This window comes from Salvelinus fontinalis, chromosome 1 (genome assembly GCF_029448725.1).
Source record: "Salvelinus fontinalis isolate EN_2023a chromosome 1, ASM2944872v1, whole genome shotgun sequence".
Taxonomy (NCBI): domain Eukaryota; kingdom Metazoa; phylum Chordata; class Actinopteri; order Salmoniformes; family Salmonidae; genus Salvelinus; species Salvelinus fontinalis.
Window position 1 is genome coordinate 84,967,771 of NC_074665.1, and position 17,113 is coordinate 84,984,883.

Below are 17,113 nucleotides of genomic sequence, written 5' to 3' on the forward strand. Positions count from 1 at the left end.
GACCGATTAATCGGCATGGCCATTTAATTAGGGCCGATTTCGAGTTTTCATAACAATCGTTAATCTGCCTTTTTGGATGCCGATTATGGGACGATTACATTGCAATCCACGAGGAGACTGCGTGGCAGGCTGACCACCTGTTATGCGAGTGCAGCATCAAAATGACCTTGTCTGCAAGGAGCCAAGATAAGTTGCTAGCTAGCATTAAACTTAGCTTATAAAAAAAAACAATCAATCTTCACATAATCACTAGTTAACTACACATGGTTTTTATATAGGTTAACTAGCTTGTTAATTTATCATCGAATCACAGCATTCGTGAAAATCACAATCGTTGCAATAATGTACCGAACCATAAACATCAATGCCTTTCTTAAAATCAATACACAGTATATATTTTTAAAACCTGCATATGTAGTTAAAATAAATTCATGTTAGCAGGCAATATTAACTAGGGAGATTGCTTGCACTGAACGCAAGAGAAGTGACAGTCAGGGTATATGCAGCAGTTTGGGTCGCCTGGCTCGTTGAACTGTTGAAAGGCCCTTTATCCCTAACGAAGACCATCATTAATTTGCCAGAATTTTACATAACGTTGAAGGTTGTGCAATGTAACAGTAATATTTAGACTTAGGGTTGCCACCCGTTAGATAAAATATGGAAAGGTTCCGTATTTCACTGAAAGAATAAACATTTTCTTTTCGAAATGATAGTTTCCGGATTTGACCATACTAATGACCAAATGCTCGTATTTGTGTGTTTATTATAATTAAGTATATGATTTTGACAGAGCAGTCTGACTGAGCAGTGGTAGGCAGCAGCATGCTCGTAAGCATTCATTCAAACAGTAGCTCTTAGCAATGCTTGCAGCACAGCGCTGTTTATGACTTCAAGCCTATCAACTCCCGAGATTAGGCTGGCAATACTAAAGTGCCTATAAGAACATCCAATAGTCAAAGGTATATGAAATACAAATGGTATAGAGAGAAATAGTCCTATAATAACTACAACCTAAAACTTCTTAACTGGGAATATTGAAGACTCATGTGAAAAGGAACCACTAGCTTTCATATGTTCTGAGCAAGGAACTTAAACGTTAGCTTTTTTTTTACACGGTACATATTGCACTTTTACTTTCTTCTCCAATACTGTGTGTTTGCATTATTTAAACCAAATTGAACATGTTTCATTATTTATTTGCGACTAAATTGATTTTATTTATGCATTATATTAAGTTAAGTGTTCATTCAGTATTGTTGTAATTGTCATTTATTGCATATATATAAATTATTTGGTCCTCTAATAATCGGTATCTGCGTTGAAAAATCATAATTGGTCGACCTCTATAATGGATTTAATGGTGCTCCGTGGGATGTTCAGTTTCTTTTTGTATAACTTAACCCTGATCTGTACTTCTCCACAACTTTGTCCCTGACCTGTTTGGAGCGCTCCTTGGTCTTCATGGTACCGCTTGCTTGGTGGTGCCCCTTGCTTAGTGGTGCCACAGACTCTGGGGCCTTAAAGAACAGGTGTATATATATATACTGAGATCATGTGACAATTAGATTGCACACAGGTGGACTTTATTCAACTAATTATGTGACTTCTGAAGGTAATTGGTTGCACCAGATCTTATTTAGGGGCTTCATAGCAAAGGAGGTGAATACATATGCACACAACTTTTCCGTTTTAAATTTTTCATTTCACTTCACCAAGTTGGACTATTTTGTGTATGTCCATTACATGAAATCCAAATAAAAATCAATTTAAATTACAGATTGTAATGCAACAAAATGGGAAAAACGCCAAGGGGGGGTGAATACTTTTGCAAAGTACTGTATATACCTTATTAAATGTGTGTACTAAAATAAGTCATGTGAGGTACTGTCGAACTGTCAAAAAACTGTCAAAAAAAGTAAAATGCCAATCCCTAATGCTGACACTGCAGGGTGAGATTGAGACGATGGACGTCATTCAGTAGGTTTAAAGTTGTCCCTTGTGGCTCAGTTGAGCATGGCTGAGCATAGCGCTGGCAACGCCAGGGTTGTGGGTGCGATTCCCACGGGGGCCAGTACTGTAAGTCGCTCTGGATGAGAGGATCTGCTAAATAACAAAAAAAATATTAAAAATCGAATATTGTTCAAATTAGCTGACAGTATCCTGCCTCTGAGATTCTTGGCTGTGCGAAAGTGTCATGAATCATTGGAGCGCTATACTGATATTCTGTAGTGGCAGAGGCAGTAGTGTAACATTGATAATGTGCTCACTCTGTATAAACACAAAGAGCTGCAATCAACGGCACGGTGCATCAACGGCGTCAACAGTACTGTGGCACGGTGCATCACAGTACAGGCCAGCTCAGTATGCAGGTGCTCAGTGTGAGCCCACCTGTCTGCTGAGCTGAGCGAGCACAGCAGAATGATCAGCACTGGTTTCAGATGATACACTACCTGGTGGTTTGCGTTGCTATGGTGACATTTCCTCCTTTCTGCCTGCGTGGAGGCTGGTAATCTGAGTCAGGGTTATATCCCTCCCATCTCCCTACTCCTCTCGCTTGCTTCCTTCTCCTCTCGCTTGCTTCCTTCTCCTCTCGCTCGCTTCCTCTCTTCCTTCTCCTCTGGGATGAAAAAGAACACCAGGTATAGATGAGAACCGTTTACACACTTTCTCACACACACAGATGTAAAACAATATGTTCACATTTGTACATAATGGAGATGTGTGTTGTCTCAGTGGTAGTTCATGAACCTGCATATGTGATATATAACAACGTCTTGGCTACAGTAGGGAGGTTCTACAAATGCAAGTCACATGAAAAGGACTTTCCCAGTGCGTATAAAATGCTAAACTCAGGTGACTGCATTATGAGTCATTATGGCAGCTAGAGAAACTAAAGCCCTGGTGAGGCTACAGTGAGAGTCAGCCATGCAAGCAAAACAGCTGTCTGCTGCTGCCTATCAAGAGGTCCTGTATGGCTTAGTTTATAGAGCATGGCACTAGCAATGTCAGGATTGTGGGTTTTATTCCCAGCCACCCATACATAAAATGTATGCATGCATGACTAAGTCGCTTTGAATAAAAGCGTCTGCAAAATGGTATATATTATTATTGTTAAGCTTAGTCATGAAAGCTTTGCCAGAGTCTTGTGGTACTACAATGAGATACTATATGAATGTATCCACGAAGAAATGCTCAGTTTAAACTTTTAGCTACGGTGTTCCCCAAATGAACACCACCCAGGTCAGTCTTACTGTATTTTCTAATGTAGTGTGTGATGTTTATTTCAGCTGAATGGTAAGGGTTCTCTGTGGTGTGTGGACCCAGAGTACAGGCCTAACCTGATCCAGGCCCTGAAGAAGCAGCACTTCCCTGCAGCACATGCCTTCTGCACACCGCCTGCCTCCCCACCGCCTGCCTCCTCACCGCCTGCCTCCTCACCCCATAGACATCTCTTCCTGCAGGGCTGCTCTCTCAAAGGTGAGTCCTACCCCCCCCCCCCCCCCCCCCCCCAACTTAACTTGCAAGAACACTTTTAGCACTCATCTGTTCTTGTGAGGCTCTAACAGAGGCTCCAGTGTGACAGTGGACAAGGAGTAGGTGCAGCAAAAACCAGCAAACCTTTACACAACACACAACTCAAAAAAATAATAGTATTTCACCTTTATCTAACCAGGTAGGCCAGTTGAGAACATGTTCTCATTTACAACTGCGCCCTGGCCAAGATAAAGCAAAGCAGTGCGACAAAAATAAACAGAGTTACACAGTCTGCTGGTGATCACACCTCAGATTCTGAAGAAATATGATTCATAATAAATTAGATCCAGTTTCAGCTACATGTCATTTCAAATTCACATGGTTGTTGCCTCTGCACATTTTCGTCATGCAACTTTGGCCGACAAGACATTCAACATAACCATCCTCTCATCTTTAAAATCCATAGCGGCCATCGAAGGCCTTTAAGTTACTATAGCGGCCGTGAATAGTCTTGTTTTTCTAACAATATTATCTGTGTCAATATCGCAAAATGTACTTGCTAACAACCTGTTGTCGTATTTGCGTGGCTGTCATCAACCAGATGTCAAGGTGAGTGAAATATGTCAACGACAGATATGTTTGCTGCGGTCAATGTTTGATGCTGTGAAAGTCATGTCATTGTAACTGGTACAGGCGAGCACATCAGCGGTGAAGCTCGAATGATTGCTCTGTCTCATGGATAGTTGCAGTGTTTAGCTGTATATATTCTGCTAACTAGTTGGTTGTTTTGATGTAATTCATATGGAAACAGCTCAAGCTGCTTGCTATAGCTAGCTAACTAGTTAGTCTGTCAGACAAAAGTTGTGTAGTGGTACATTTTGGCAGCCCTCACAGAGTCAACCTCAGTTGTCATTTTCACGAGCTAGCCATACAGACAACCAGCTAACCAGCTGAAATGAAGGCTAGGGTCATTTGTGTTCATCTGTTGGGTTTAGGTTATGGTTTGTTAGGTTGACATTGCCTGATTTTCCTATTATTTGACAGCTTAGCGGTCGTGTTAGGGTAGTGGAGCTCATTTGATATACGTTTACATAGCCAGCTAACAAGTTGCTTGTTTTGTCCTGTTTTCCTGATGCAATTAATTTGGAAACTGTCCCAGCTTTGTAACTAATCAGCTAACATTAGAGAGAGGGAGAGGTGAAGGAGCTGAGAGACAAGGCAAGAAGGGCCTATGCCATCAAAAGGAACATAAAATTCGACATACCAATTAGGACCTGGCTAAAAATACTTGAATCAGTTATAGAACCCATTGCCCTTTATGGTTGTGAGGTCTGGCGTCCGCTCACCAACCAAGAATTCACAAAATGGGACAAACACTAAATTGAGACTCTGCATGCAGAATTCTGCAAAAATATCCCGTGTACAACGGAAAACACCAAATAATGCATGCAGAGCAGAATTATGCCGATACCTGCTAATTATCAAAATCCAGACGAGACGTTAAATTCTACAACCACCTAGAGAGAGAAGTAGTTGTAGAATTTTGATAATTAGCAGGTATCGGCCTAATTCTGCTCTGCATGCATTATTTGGTGTTTTCCGTTGCTTTATCTTGAACTCAGTAATCTACAGCAGCATTCTAGAATTCGATTGGGGTCTAAAGGGTTAATTGTCATTTTAGTCATTGTTTGATTTCAAACCATAGAGGCCTCAATGTAGATTATCTGAATCCTCTCCTTTCTCCCCCCGACCCTCTTGTTTGGTAACCTTGACTACAGAGGCAGAGGCCCTGCTGATAATTCTCCAATCCTCTCTTAGAGAACCTGAAGTGTGGTATGGCAGGAGCGAGGAAACCTCCCTCTAGCCCCTCGACTGGCCACACACACACTGGTTATTTCACTGACCACCATGCATGTTCTCTCCTCTTCCAGAGTCTGACATAGATGCTGCCACTGCCATGATGCTCTTAAACGCCGCCCCTGGCCATCACCATGCCAATCCATGTAAGAGACTTCACCCCACACCATGCCTCTTCCACTTCTCTCTCTGTCTACATCTTTTAACTACTACTCAACCCCCTTCTCTCTCTCTACACCTTCTAACTACTCTCTCTCTCTCAATTTAAGGGCTTTATTGGCATGGGAACATTGTCAAAGCAAGTGAAGTAGATAATTTGTTTATTTCACTTTTGTTTAGTAACAGTAAACGTTACACTCACAGAAGTTCCAAAAGAATAAAGACATTTCAAATGTCATTATGTCTATATACGGTGTGGTAACGATGTGCAAATAGTACACAAGGGAAAATAAATAAACATGGGTTGTTTTTACAATGGTGTTTGTTCTAAACTGGTTGCCCTTTTCTTGTGGCAACAGGTCACAAATATTACTGCTGTGATGGCACATTGTGGTATCTCTCTCTCTCTGTCACCCACCTGTTTTCACACTTTCATCTATCTTTTTATTGCTTTTGCATCCCTCACCCAGCATCTATTCACCCGTGTAACACATATCCCTGTCTCTCCATTGATGCATATATGCACTCAACAGCACAGTTGAAGTCCCACTCACATATTGTCATTCTAAGCCAGACAAGGTTGCATATAGACATCTTTTCATGGCAATAACCGGAAGACTTAGAAGGGGAGCACACCATCCACCGCCTCCAAGCATATTACTCGCCAATGTCCAGACAACAAGGTGGATGAAATTAGGGCACAAATTGCCTTCCAGAGAGACATCAGAGATTGTAACATTGGCATGGCTTACTCTGGCTATGTTGTCAGAGTCGGTACAGCCACCCGGTTTCTTCACGCATTGCGCCGACAAACAAACATCTCTCTGGTAAGAAGAAGGGCAGGGGTGCATGGTGTAATCATAACATACAGGAACTCGAGTACTTTTGTTCACCTGACGTAGAATTCCTTACAATCAAATACCGACCGCATTATCTACCAAGAGAATTCTCTTCGATTATAGTCACAGCCATGTATATTCCCCCAAAGCAGATACCTCGAAGGCCCTGAAATAACTTCACTGGACTCAATGTAAACTGGAAACCATATATCCTGAGGCTGCATTTATTGTAGCTGGGGATTTTAACAAAGCTAATCTGAGAACAAGGCTTCCTAAATTCTATCAGCATATCGAATGCGTGACACGAGCTGGTAGCATTCTGGATCATTGCTACTCCAACTTCCACGATGCATACAAAGCCCGCCCTCCCTTCGGCAAATCTGACTGACTCCATTTTGTTGCTCCCAGCCTATAGACAGAAACTAAAACAGGAAACGCCCGTGTATGGTCTATCCAACACTGGTCTGACCAATCGGATTCCACGCTTTAAGATTGCTTCGATCACGTGGACTGGGGTATGTTCCAGGTAGCCTCAGACAACAACATTGACGTATACGTTGACTCGGTGAGCGAGTTTATTAGCAAGTGCATTGGTGATGTTGTACCCACTGTGGCTATTAAAACCTTCCCTAACCAGAAACCATGGATTTATGGCAGCATTCGCACAAAGCTGAAAGCACGAACCACCATTTTTAATCATGGCAAGGCGACTGGAAACATGACCAACTACAAACAGTGTAGCTATTCCCTCCGCAGGGCAATCAAACAAGCAAAGCGTCAGTATAGAGACAAAGTAGAGTTGCAATTCAATGGCTCAAACACTAGACGTATGTGGCAGGGTCTACAGACATCACGGATTACAAAAAGAAAACCAGCCCTGTCGCGGACATCGACGTCTTGCTCCAAGACAAATTAAACAACTTATTTGCTAGCTTTGAAGACAATATTTTGCCACTGACACGGCCCGCTACCAAAGCCTGTGGGCTCTCCTTCACCGTGGCCAACATGAGTAAAACATTTAAACGTGTTAAACCTCGCAAGGCTGCCGGCCAAGACGGCATCCCTAGCCGCATCCTCAGAGCATGCGCAGACCAGCTGGCTGGTGTGTTGACGGGCATGTTCAATCAATCCCTAGCCCAGTCTGCTGTGCCCACATTCTTCAAGATGGCCACCATTGTTCCTGTTTCCAAGAAAGCTAAGGTAACTGAACTAAATGACTATCGCCCCGTAGCACTCACTTCTGTCATCATGAAGTGCTTTGAGAGACTAGTCAAGGATCACCTCCACGCTAGACCCACTTCAATTTGCTTACCGCCCCAATAGTTCCACTGACGACGCAATCGCCATCACACTGCCCTATCCCATCTGGACAAGAGAAATATCTATCTAAGAATGCTGTTCATTGACTACAGCTCAGCATTCAACACCATAGGACCCTCCAAACTCGTCATTAAGCTCGAGACCCTGGGTCTCGACCCCGCCCTGTGCAACTGGGTTCTGGACTTTCTGGAGGGCCGCCCCCAAGTGGTGAGGGTAGGAAACCATCTCCATCCCGCTGATCCTCAACACTGGGGCCCCACAAGGGTGCGTTCTCAGCCCTCTCCTGTACTCCCTGTTCACCCATGACTGCGTGGCCATGCACGCCTCCAACTCAAACATCAAGTTTGCAGACGACACTACAGTGGTAGACTTGATTACCAACAACGACGAGACGGCCTACAGGGAGGAGGTGAGGGCCCTCGGAGTGTGGTGTCAGGAAAATAACCTCACACTCAACGTCAACAAAACAAAGGAGATGATTGTGGACTTCAGGAAACAGCAGAGGGAGCACCCCCCTATCCACATCGACGGGACAGTAGTGGAGAAAGTGGAAAGTTTTAAGTTCCTCGGCGTACACATCACGGACAAACTGAAATGGTCCACCCACACAGACAGTGTGGTGAAGAAGGCGCAACAGTGCCTCTTCGACCTCTGAAGGCTGAAGAAATTTAGCTTGTCACCTAACACTCAAACTTTTACAGATGCACAATCGAGAGCATCCTGTCGGGCTGTATCACCTCCTGCTACGGCAACTGCGCCGCCCAAAACCGTAAGGCTCACCAGAGGGTGGTGCGGTCTGTACAACGCATCACCGGGGGCAAACTACCTGCCCTCCAGGACACCTACACCACCCGATGTCACAGGGAGGCAAAAAAAGATCATCAAGGACAAGAACCACCCGAGCCACTGCCTGTTCACACCGGTATCATTCAGAAGGTGAGGTCAGTACAGGTGCATCAAAGCTGGGACAGAGATTGAAAAACAGCTTCCATCTCAAGGCTATCAGACTGTTAAACAGCCATCACTAACATACAGACTCAATTCTCTGGCCACTTCAATAAATGGATTTAATAAAAGGTGTCACTTTAATTAATGCCACCTTAATAATGTCTACATATCCTACATTACTCATCTCATATGTATATACTGTATTCTATACCATCTACTGTATCTTGCCTATGCTGCACGGCCATCGCTCATCCATATACACTGCTCAAAAATATAAAGGGAACACTAAAATAACACATCCTAGATCTGAATGAATTAAATATTCTTATTAAATACTTTTTTCTTTACATAGTTGAATGTGCTGACAACAAAATCACACAAATTATTAATGGAAATCAAATTTATCAACCCATGGAGGTCTGGATTTGGAGTCACACTCAAATTTAAAGTGGAAAACCACACTACAGGCTGATCCAACTTTGTAATGTCCTTAAAACAAGTCAAAATGGGGCTCAGTAGTGTGTGTGTCCTCCACGTGCCTGTATGACCTCCCTACAACGCCTGGGCATGCTCCTGATGAGGTGGCTGATGAGGTGGCGGTCTCCTGAGGGATCTCCTCCCAGACCTGGACTAAAGCATCCGCCAACTCCTGGACAGTCTGTGGTGCAACGTGGCGTTGGTGGATGGAGAGAGACATGATGTGCTCAATTGGATTCAGGTCTGGGGAACGGGCGGGCCAGTCCATAGCATCAATGCCTTCCTCTTGCAGGAACTGCTGACACACTCCAGCCACATGAGGTCTAGCATTGTCTTGCATTAGGAGGAACCCAGGGCCAACCGCACCAGCATATGGTCTCACAGGGGGTATGAGGATCTCATCTCGGTACCTAATGGCAGTCAGGCTACCTCTGGCGAGCACATGGAGGGCTGTGCGGCCCCCCCAAAGAAATACCACCCCACACCATGACTGACCCACCGCCAAACCGGTCATGCTGGAGGATGTTGCAGGCAGCAGAACGTTCTCCACGGCGTCTCCAAACTCTGTCACGTCTGTCACATGTGCTCAGTGTGAACCTGCTTTCATCTGTGAAGAGCACAGGGCGCCAGTGGCGAATTTGCCAATCTTGGTGTTCTCTGGCAAATGCCAAACGTCCTGCACGGTGTTGGGCTGTAAGCACAACCCCCAGCTGTGGACGTCGGGCCCTCATACCACCCTCATGAAGTCTGTTTCTGGCCGTTTGAGCAGACACATGCACATTTGTGGCCTGCTGGAGGTCATTTTGCAGGGCTCTGGCAGTGCTCCTCCTTGCACAAAGGCGGGGGTAGCGGTCCTGCTGCTGGGTTGTTGCCCTCCTACGGCCTCCTCCACGTCTCCTGATGTACTGGCCTGTCTCCTGGTAGCGCCTCCATGCTCTGGACACTACGCTGAGACACAGCAAACCTTCTTGCCACAGCTCGCATTGATGTGCATCCTGGATGAGCTGCACTACCTAAGCCACTTGTGTGGGTTGTAGACTCCGTCTCATGCTACCACTAGAGTGAAAGCACCGCCAGCATTCAAAAGTGACCAAAACATCAGCCAGGAAGCATAGGAACTGAGAAGTGGTCTGTGGTCACCACCTGCAGAACCACTCCTTTATTGGGGGTGTCTTGCTAATTGCCTATAATTTCCACCTGTTGTCTATTCTATTTGCACAACAGCATGTGAAATTTATTGTCAATCAGTGTTGCTTCCTAAGTGGACAGTTTGATTTCACAGAAGTGTGATTGACTTGGAGTTACATTGTGTTGTTTAAGTGTTCCCTTTTTATTTTTTTGAGCAGTGTATTCGAATGTCCGTATTCTTATTCATCCCTTTACATGTGTGGGTATAAGGTAGTTGTTGTGAATTTGTTAGATTACTTGTTAGATATTACTGCAGTGTTGGAACTAGAAGCACAAGAATTTCGCTACACTCGCATTAACATCTGCTAACCATGTGTATGTGACCAATAAAATTTGATTTGTTGTATTTTCTCCCATGTCTTCTCAGTGTTCATTCGACGAGACACTTCTGCCACTGCTGTTGCCATCAATTGTTATGAATGTTAATTACTGTTGTCTGCTGAACAGAGACACTGCCTAGCCCGCCGCTTATTTGATTAAAAACACTTTCGTCTTTATCACATAACCTACTCCTACTGCCCCTGTTGCATCCTGAAATGCTCTTTCTTTAGTGTCAGGATGTTCTCCTCCTCCCTCTAAATCTTGCTCTCTCCCTCTCCTCTTCTTTCCCTCCCTGTCCCAGGTGATCCAGAGAGTCCCCTGGACCTGTCCCGGCCAGACTTGGTCCTGGTGAGCAGCGATCCTAACCAGGACCACAACTACAGCAGTATGGCCCTGCAGCGCTGCTCCTCCCGCTCCTCCTCCTCCTCCTCCCTCGACGATGGAGGCCCCTCCCCCGGCCATGCCCGCCACAGGCCCCGTACATGCCGCGCCGGCAGTGAGGGTTTCCATAGCGACGAGGACGACTCCGACCTCGGGGACCGGGACGAGAGAGGCGGCCGCCCCCGGCCTGCTCCTCGCCGCTCCTCCTCCTCTTCGGTGAAGCACCCGGCGGGTAAGAGGGCCCGTAGGGAGCTGACAACCAACCCAGAGCTGGATGAGGAGCTGAAGGAGGCGGCCGGGTCTCTGCTCCACCTGGCTGGAATCCGTACCTCCATGGACCTTAACAAACGCAGTGCCAAGAGCAAAAAACTGAACAGGAAATGAGGTTGTCATACTTTCCTGCCCTCAGACTCCTGCCCCTGTAACCCCTGACCCCTGATCTGATCATGTGTCCTGATTGGTCTTGGTTGTGCCTCCTATTCTGGTTGCTGATTTTTAAGCCTGTTTTTGGTTTGACACATCCCTCACTATCCAACACAAATGGCAATAGTATCATTGACACAGGAGAACAAAGCCATATTGAGACTTTTGTAACTGGGGTGTATCAGGTGGGTGGGTCAGGGTAAAACTGGGATGTTTGAGGACTACTGAGAAGAACCATCACAAAACTGCTTGTTTCTGATGGCTTCGCTGCAGATCCTCATCTCAAATAATGTTTTGGGGGATAAGACGGGAAAAGCTTACAGTTTTTATAACTCAAGGCGTTGCATGCTTCCTCAACCTGTATCCTCTTCCAAGAGAATGTGTGCATGTCTCTAACAAACTAACCTCTCCTCATGTTGAAGTCAGTTTCTCCGTGCTGAAGATGCCACTGTTTTTTGATAGGTGACAACCTTGGTGTGGAATATCTTCCAAAAAGAGATGCAATAACTTAAACCACTTTTTATATTATTTTTTACTGTTGTTATTTTTCCTGGGTTGATGACGGTACTGCTGTTTAAAAACAACAGATTAAAGTAGTGCGGCTGATCGTAAACATCCTTACACGGAGTAGAACGCTGGACTGGGTCCATGTCAGGATTTAATAGCAGGGAGTGGAAACGTAACCAAGGGAATGTTGGAACTGCTACTGCCATGGTGGGCAGGGGAATAAAATAAAGGTGTCCGACTGCTAAATCAGGAAGAGTCCACTCTAGTCCTACTGAGAGAAACATTACATCTAGATCAGGAAGAGTCCACTAGTCCTACTCTGAGAGAAACAGAATTACATCTAGATCAGGAAGAGTCCACTAGTCCTACTGAGAGAAACTTTACATCTAGATCAGGAAGAGTCCACTAGTCCTACTCTGAGAGAAACAGAATTACATCTAGATCAGGAAGAGTCCACTAGTCCTACTCTGAGAGAAACAGAATTACATCTAGATCAGGAAGAGTCCACTAGTCCTACTGAGAGAAACTTTACATCTAGATCAGGAAGAGTCCACTAGTCCTACTCTGAGAGAAACAGAATTACATCTAGATCAGGAAGAGTCCACTAGTCCTACTGAGAGAAACTTTACATCTAGATCAGGAAGAGTCCACTAGTCCTACTCTGAGAGAAACAGAATTACATCTAGATCAGGAAGAGTCCACTAGTCCTACTCTGAGAGAAACAGAATTACATCTAGATCAGGAAGAGTCCACTAGTCCTACTGAGAGAAACTTTACATCTAGATCAGGAAGAGTCCACTAGTCCTACTCTGAGAGAAACAGAATTACATCTAGATCAGGAAGAGTCCACTAGTCCTACTGAGAGAAACTTTACATCTAGATCAGGAAGAGTCCACTAGTCCTACTCTGAGAGAAACAGAATTACATCTTCATTGCATTAGAACCTGCTCTTCCTCTGCTGGCCCCTCTAATTCTGTCATTAATTATTTGCATTTAGTGTGTAAACTGAGAAATGACATTTAATATATTCTATCCTGTCTCGTCCTATCTTATCCTATGCAAGGTGTAGTGTAGATTAATCTGGCTGAAACTAAGCACATGTTGTTGTAACCATAGTGATACCAAGACAATGCGCTTGGCATGAGGGCGCTCAGTTTTCAATCATGTAATACTAGTCACACCTACTCGAACGTTAGTATTCAGGCCAAAGGGAAGTTAAAACAAAGATGTTATAATAATGTTGTTGTGAGGTTAGATGGACAATGTTGTGAGACTTATTGTACTACTGCCCCTCCTGAATGTTGTTGGCTGACCCTGTGGCAGAGTTCAGACTGTGGTGACAGAAAAAGGCTTTGCTTCGTCGGAGGGCAAAATCAGGAAGTGCACCACTCTCCTCTCCACTGTACAGTAATGTGTTGAGGGCCAGTTGATTACATTGAGTTCAGTGACGGAAAGTACAGGATGTGGAAACAGAACTTGTGAAGTGATTAGGCCAGAGTGGTGCTCTTTGGAACTTGCATTAGTAAGCAAAATGCCAATATGCCCATATGATTAGAATAGCTTTGTTGGTGCACTGCAGTACAGTGTACTGTCCTCTGTCATGAGCCAACTTAAGTGCAAGTTAGGTTTCCACTTGTGTTGTATCACAGGAAATGTTAAATTAAGTCACGTTAGTAAGTATATATTGTATGGAGTGCCAAAAATTAATTTGTGTCACAGAAGTGGAACTACCAAGGCCAATGCAGCCATCTTCCTCTGATTACAGCATTTGTGACTGACAGTAATGTTGTTGCCCCTGTTTCTTAGAAGCCTGCCAACAGGAAATGTAGGAGAACTCTGACATAGTCTGATATTCAGTTTATTTTGGTTGTTCTGGAATGGGAATCGCTGTATTGTGTGAATGGTAATTTTGTTCTTAGAACTAAACTGCTGTTCTCCTAAATAAGATGGACATGGAATACACTGGTCTTAACTGGCTGTGAATAAACAAAGAACAAATGAATGGTGTCCATTTAAATTTATAATGGACTATTGAAAGGAACTTCTATCAAATAAAGGTACTTTGAAGTGAGTGGAAAGGTTACTTCCTCTCTCCCCTCTGGAAAATCCTTTTGATACTTATTAAGTTTTATTTTCTAAATGATATTTTACTGCCATAGACCACTATTTTCACTATGTGTTATAGTGATTGTGTGTCTGAGAAAGTACTGTATATTGCCAATGTATATTGTCTTTCGAGCGGGTGTTTTTCAATTTAACCATGACTGCCAAGATTTTCAATGTTTTGTTGATGGATAAAAGACTATTGATTAACATTGATTCTGAACCATTTTTTTTGCCAACTGATGTTGTACAGAGAAGCAAAGGTAGACATTTCAGATGGCATTCCCTATCTTGATAGGGAAAGTTGATATAATCATCATAAAGGCGTTGAAGTTTATCTGAATTTGTACTGTTTAGATAATATCCTGACTGCCCTAAGTAGTCACACCATAGATATTAGTTGGCACCCCCTCTCCATGTTAGGATCCTGCCACCATAGATGTTGCCTACACTTACTGAAACTAAACACCCACATTTCTGAGGGTTGCCCTGGTGTTAGTCTTGGTACCCCCATGGACATGTGTTTAAACGTAGATAGTTGAGAACAACTTCCAGTAACTTGTTCATGCTGTTGCTAGAAGAAAGCTCTTATCAGACTCAACATGAAGATGATCCTGAGTCTCAGTAAGTTCATGTTTTTTTTTTATACTGAACAAAAATAATGCAACAAGCATTTTTACTGAGTTCGTTTATAAGGAAATCAGTTAATTAAAATAAGAGGTCCTAATCTATGGATTTCACAAGGGTACAGCCATGGGTGAGCCTGGGAGCCAGACCCAGCCAATCCGAATGAGTTTCTCCTCCACAAAAGGGTTTTATTACAGACAAATACTCCTCAGCACCTCAGACTAATAAACACGAGGCACCCTAGGGGTCTGTAAAGTCACCAGTAATGTTCACGTGACAGATTATGCTAAACTCAAAGCTACATACATAGGATGCTTCATTGTTTGAAAATGTGTATTGATTATGTGTTTTTATTTTCTCACTCAGTTGCAATTTATTGATTATGATAAAGCGTTTTGTCGCATTGAACTAACTAAAGCTGCCGACCCAGTATCCATCAGTCGTCTGCCATGTCTGTTAGACAGACCTTTTGGTTTTTGTATGCTAACCTGTTCATAAAATGTTTATAAAGTTTATTTTCACCAAAGATATGCAATTTGCATTATATATGGTATTGCAAAATAAATAAAATCTTGTTTTATCATTTTTGGGTCTGTTTGTTTTTACAAATGTTAACTTCTTTGATGAAATGGTTAAATTATAAAGACAAATCTGTCTAATAAAAGGATATACTGTATCAAGATAAATCTAATTTCTGCATTACCACTAACCAAAAATCCTTAAATGACATTGACATGGGTGCAATTGGGAAAATTATTATGCATTCAAAAACCTACACATTTGAACAACCAAAAGTGTTACAAAGTCCTTGGTTATGAAATCCCAAAAGTTCATGCTTTATTAATAAAATGTTGATTAACATCCCCACCTGCTGTTTAGAGCAGGTAATGACTAACCTTAAATGTAAGGGAGGTCAAAAGTGACTTGTAATGCAAATAATTATAGGTCTATTGTCCCAAGGGACAAACGTCTTAGTCTGTAACATATTTTACTTCAAAGCTTTACCCCATTTGACCACTCAGTGCTAACTATGTGAAAATTGTCCAAATAATGAATTTCTACAATAAGGAACTCCGCCCTTTCTTGTGATAGTTACACATCAGGCAGTGCACTGCTCATGACTGCCAATTTAAGGCAAAAAAAACTACTTCTGCATGGAATTCTTTACAATTATAAAATAAAGCATATCCTACATCCAAGAGGATGTCTTACCCGATTGCCATTATAGTCCTAGATAATACAGCATCCTCTAGTGGTGAACCACTATTACATCAATGAGTTTACTTCTAAGATCAATCTGTTTTATTAGCAACTAGATAACAGAAAAATTTTATGTCCAGCATTAGGCCCTCGTGTAGAAATGTATTAAGCCTTAAGGCTGAGTTGGTAAAATTGTATTGCAATACTGTGACATTGTGTTCTAAGGATGTGTATTGATTGGCTTTGTATTGTGTGTGTGTGTGTGTGAGATCACACACACAACCCCAGGAAACATGCAAGGAATGATGGGTTGCCATCTCTTACAGTAGCCATTTATGGTTCTACACTACAGCACAGAGCTAAGCTGATGTAAGAAACACAGAGCAGCGATACACATTGACTGGTGGTTGACAGTGTGATGATCATTTGATGGTAAGGGTGATTGAGCAGAGGGAATCTCACTGCTTCTGTAGTTTGTTGACAGTGCTATTGATGCTGTCAAAGAAGGAGCTGACAGACAGTGGAACAGTTAGTAGTCTCTTCCTACAGCTGAGTGTGACTGAACAGTTACAAACAATGAATCAGTAGAAAATTTGCATCCATCTGATCTGTCCCTCTTTTTATTAGAGATGACATCTGATATGACAGAGACACCAAGCTAGTTTTTCCCCCCTTTCAGCAACTATACTAGTGCATCAGGGTTGGGGTCAATTCCATTTCAATTTAAGAAGTAAACTGAATTTCAAATTCTCCTCATTCATGAGGAATTGTTTTCAGTTTCTGAATTCAAACGCAAATTGCCTGGGCAATCCTTGGTTTGAGGCAAAGATGGTGGATAATGAAGATGTCTCAGAAAAGCAATTTACTATTGGCAGGGGAGCAACTTGGTTTTAGAAGTGGGGGGGACATAATAATAATTTTGATCCTGTTGGATAAACACGCCAAACAGCCTACCCATCGCTCTGAGACGTCAGCATGGTCCTAAAGCACACCGTTGCCTTGTTTTGTATCACATTCCAATGACAAAACTGTGTGGGGGCATGTCCCTCCCGTCCCCAGTGAAAGTTGTGCCCCTGACTATTGGACAAAATGGTCAAGTGTGTGTTCTCTCTCTTGCTTGAGCATGCTTTCCCACGTGAGCTCACGGTTCCTCCATAATCTCTGGCATGCTCACTCGAGAGATGGAACTCCCACATACACAGACAGGATGTTTTCAGTGGGAAACTGCCGAATATCAACTGTCTCTGGTATACTTATCCCCCCCACCCACCCTCCCTCGCCCAACCAGA

General features: G+C 43.3%; 1 protein-coding gene across 3 annotated transcripts in view; it reads left to right on the forward strand.

The window, feature by feature from the left end:
- LOC129862905 (forkhead box protein N2-like) overlaps positions 1-15,207 on the forward strand; it is a 49,805-nt gene extending 34,598 nt beyond the window's left edge. For 2 of the 3 annotated variants that reach the window (XM_055934998.1, XM_055935006.1), the window contains exons 3-5: positions 3,288-3,477; positions 5,406-5,477; positions 10,885-15,207. In XM_055934998.1, coding sequence (XP_055790973.1) covers positions 3,288-3,477; positions 5,406-5,477; positions 10,885-11,348 — 726 coding nt within the window. In that variant the 3' untranslated portion in view covers positions 11,349-15,207. The remainder of the gene's footprint in view (positions 1-3,287; positions 3,478-5,405; positions 5,478-10,884) is intronic. The other variant, XM_055935014.1, reaches the window with a different exon arrangement.
- The last annotated feature ends 1,906 nt before the right edge of the window (positions 15,208-17,113 follow it).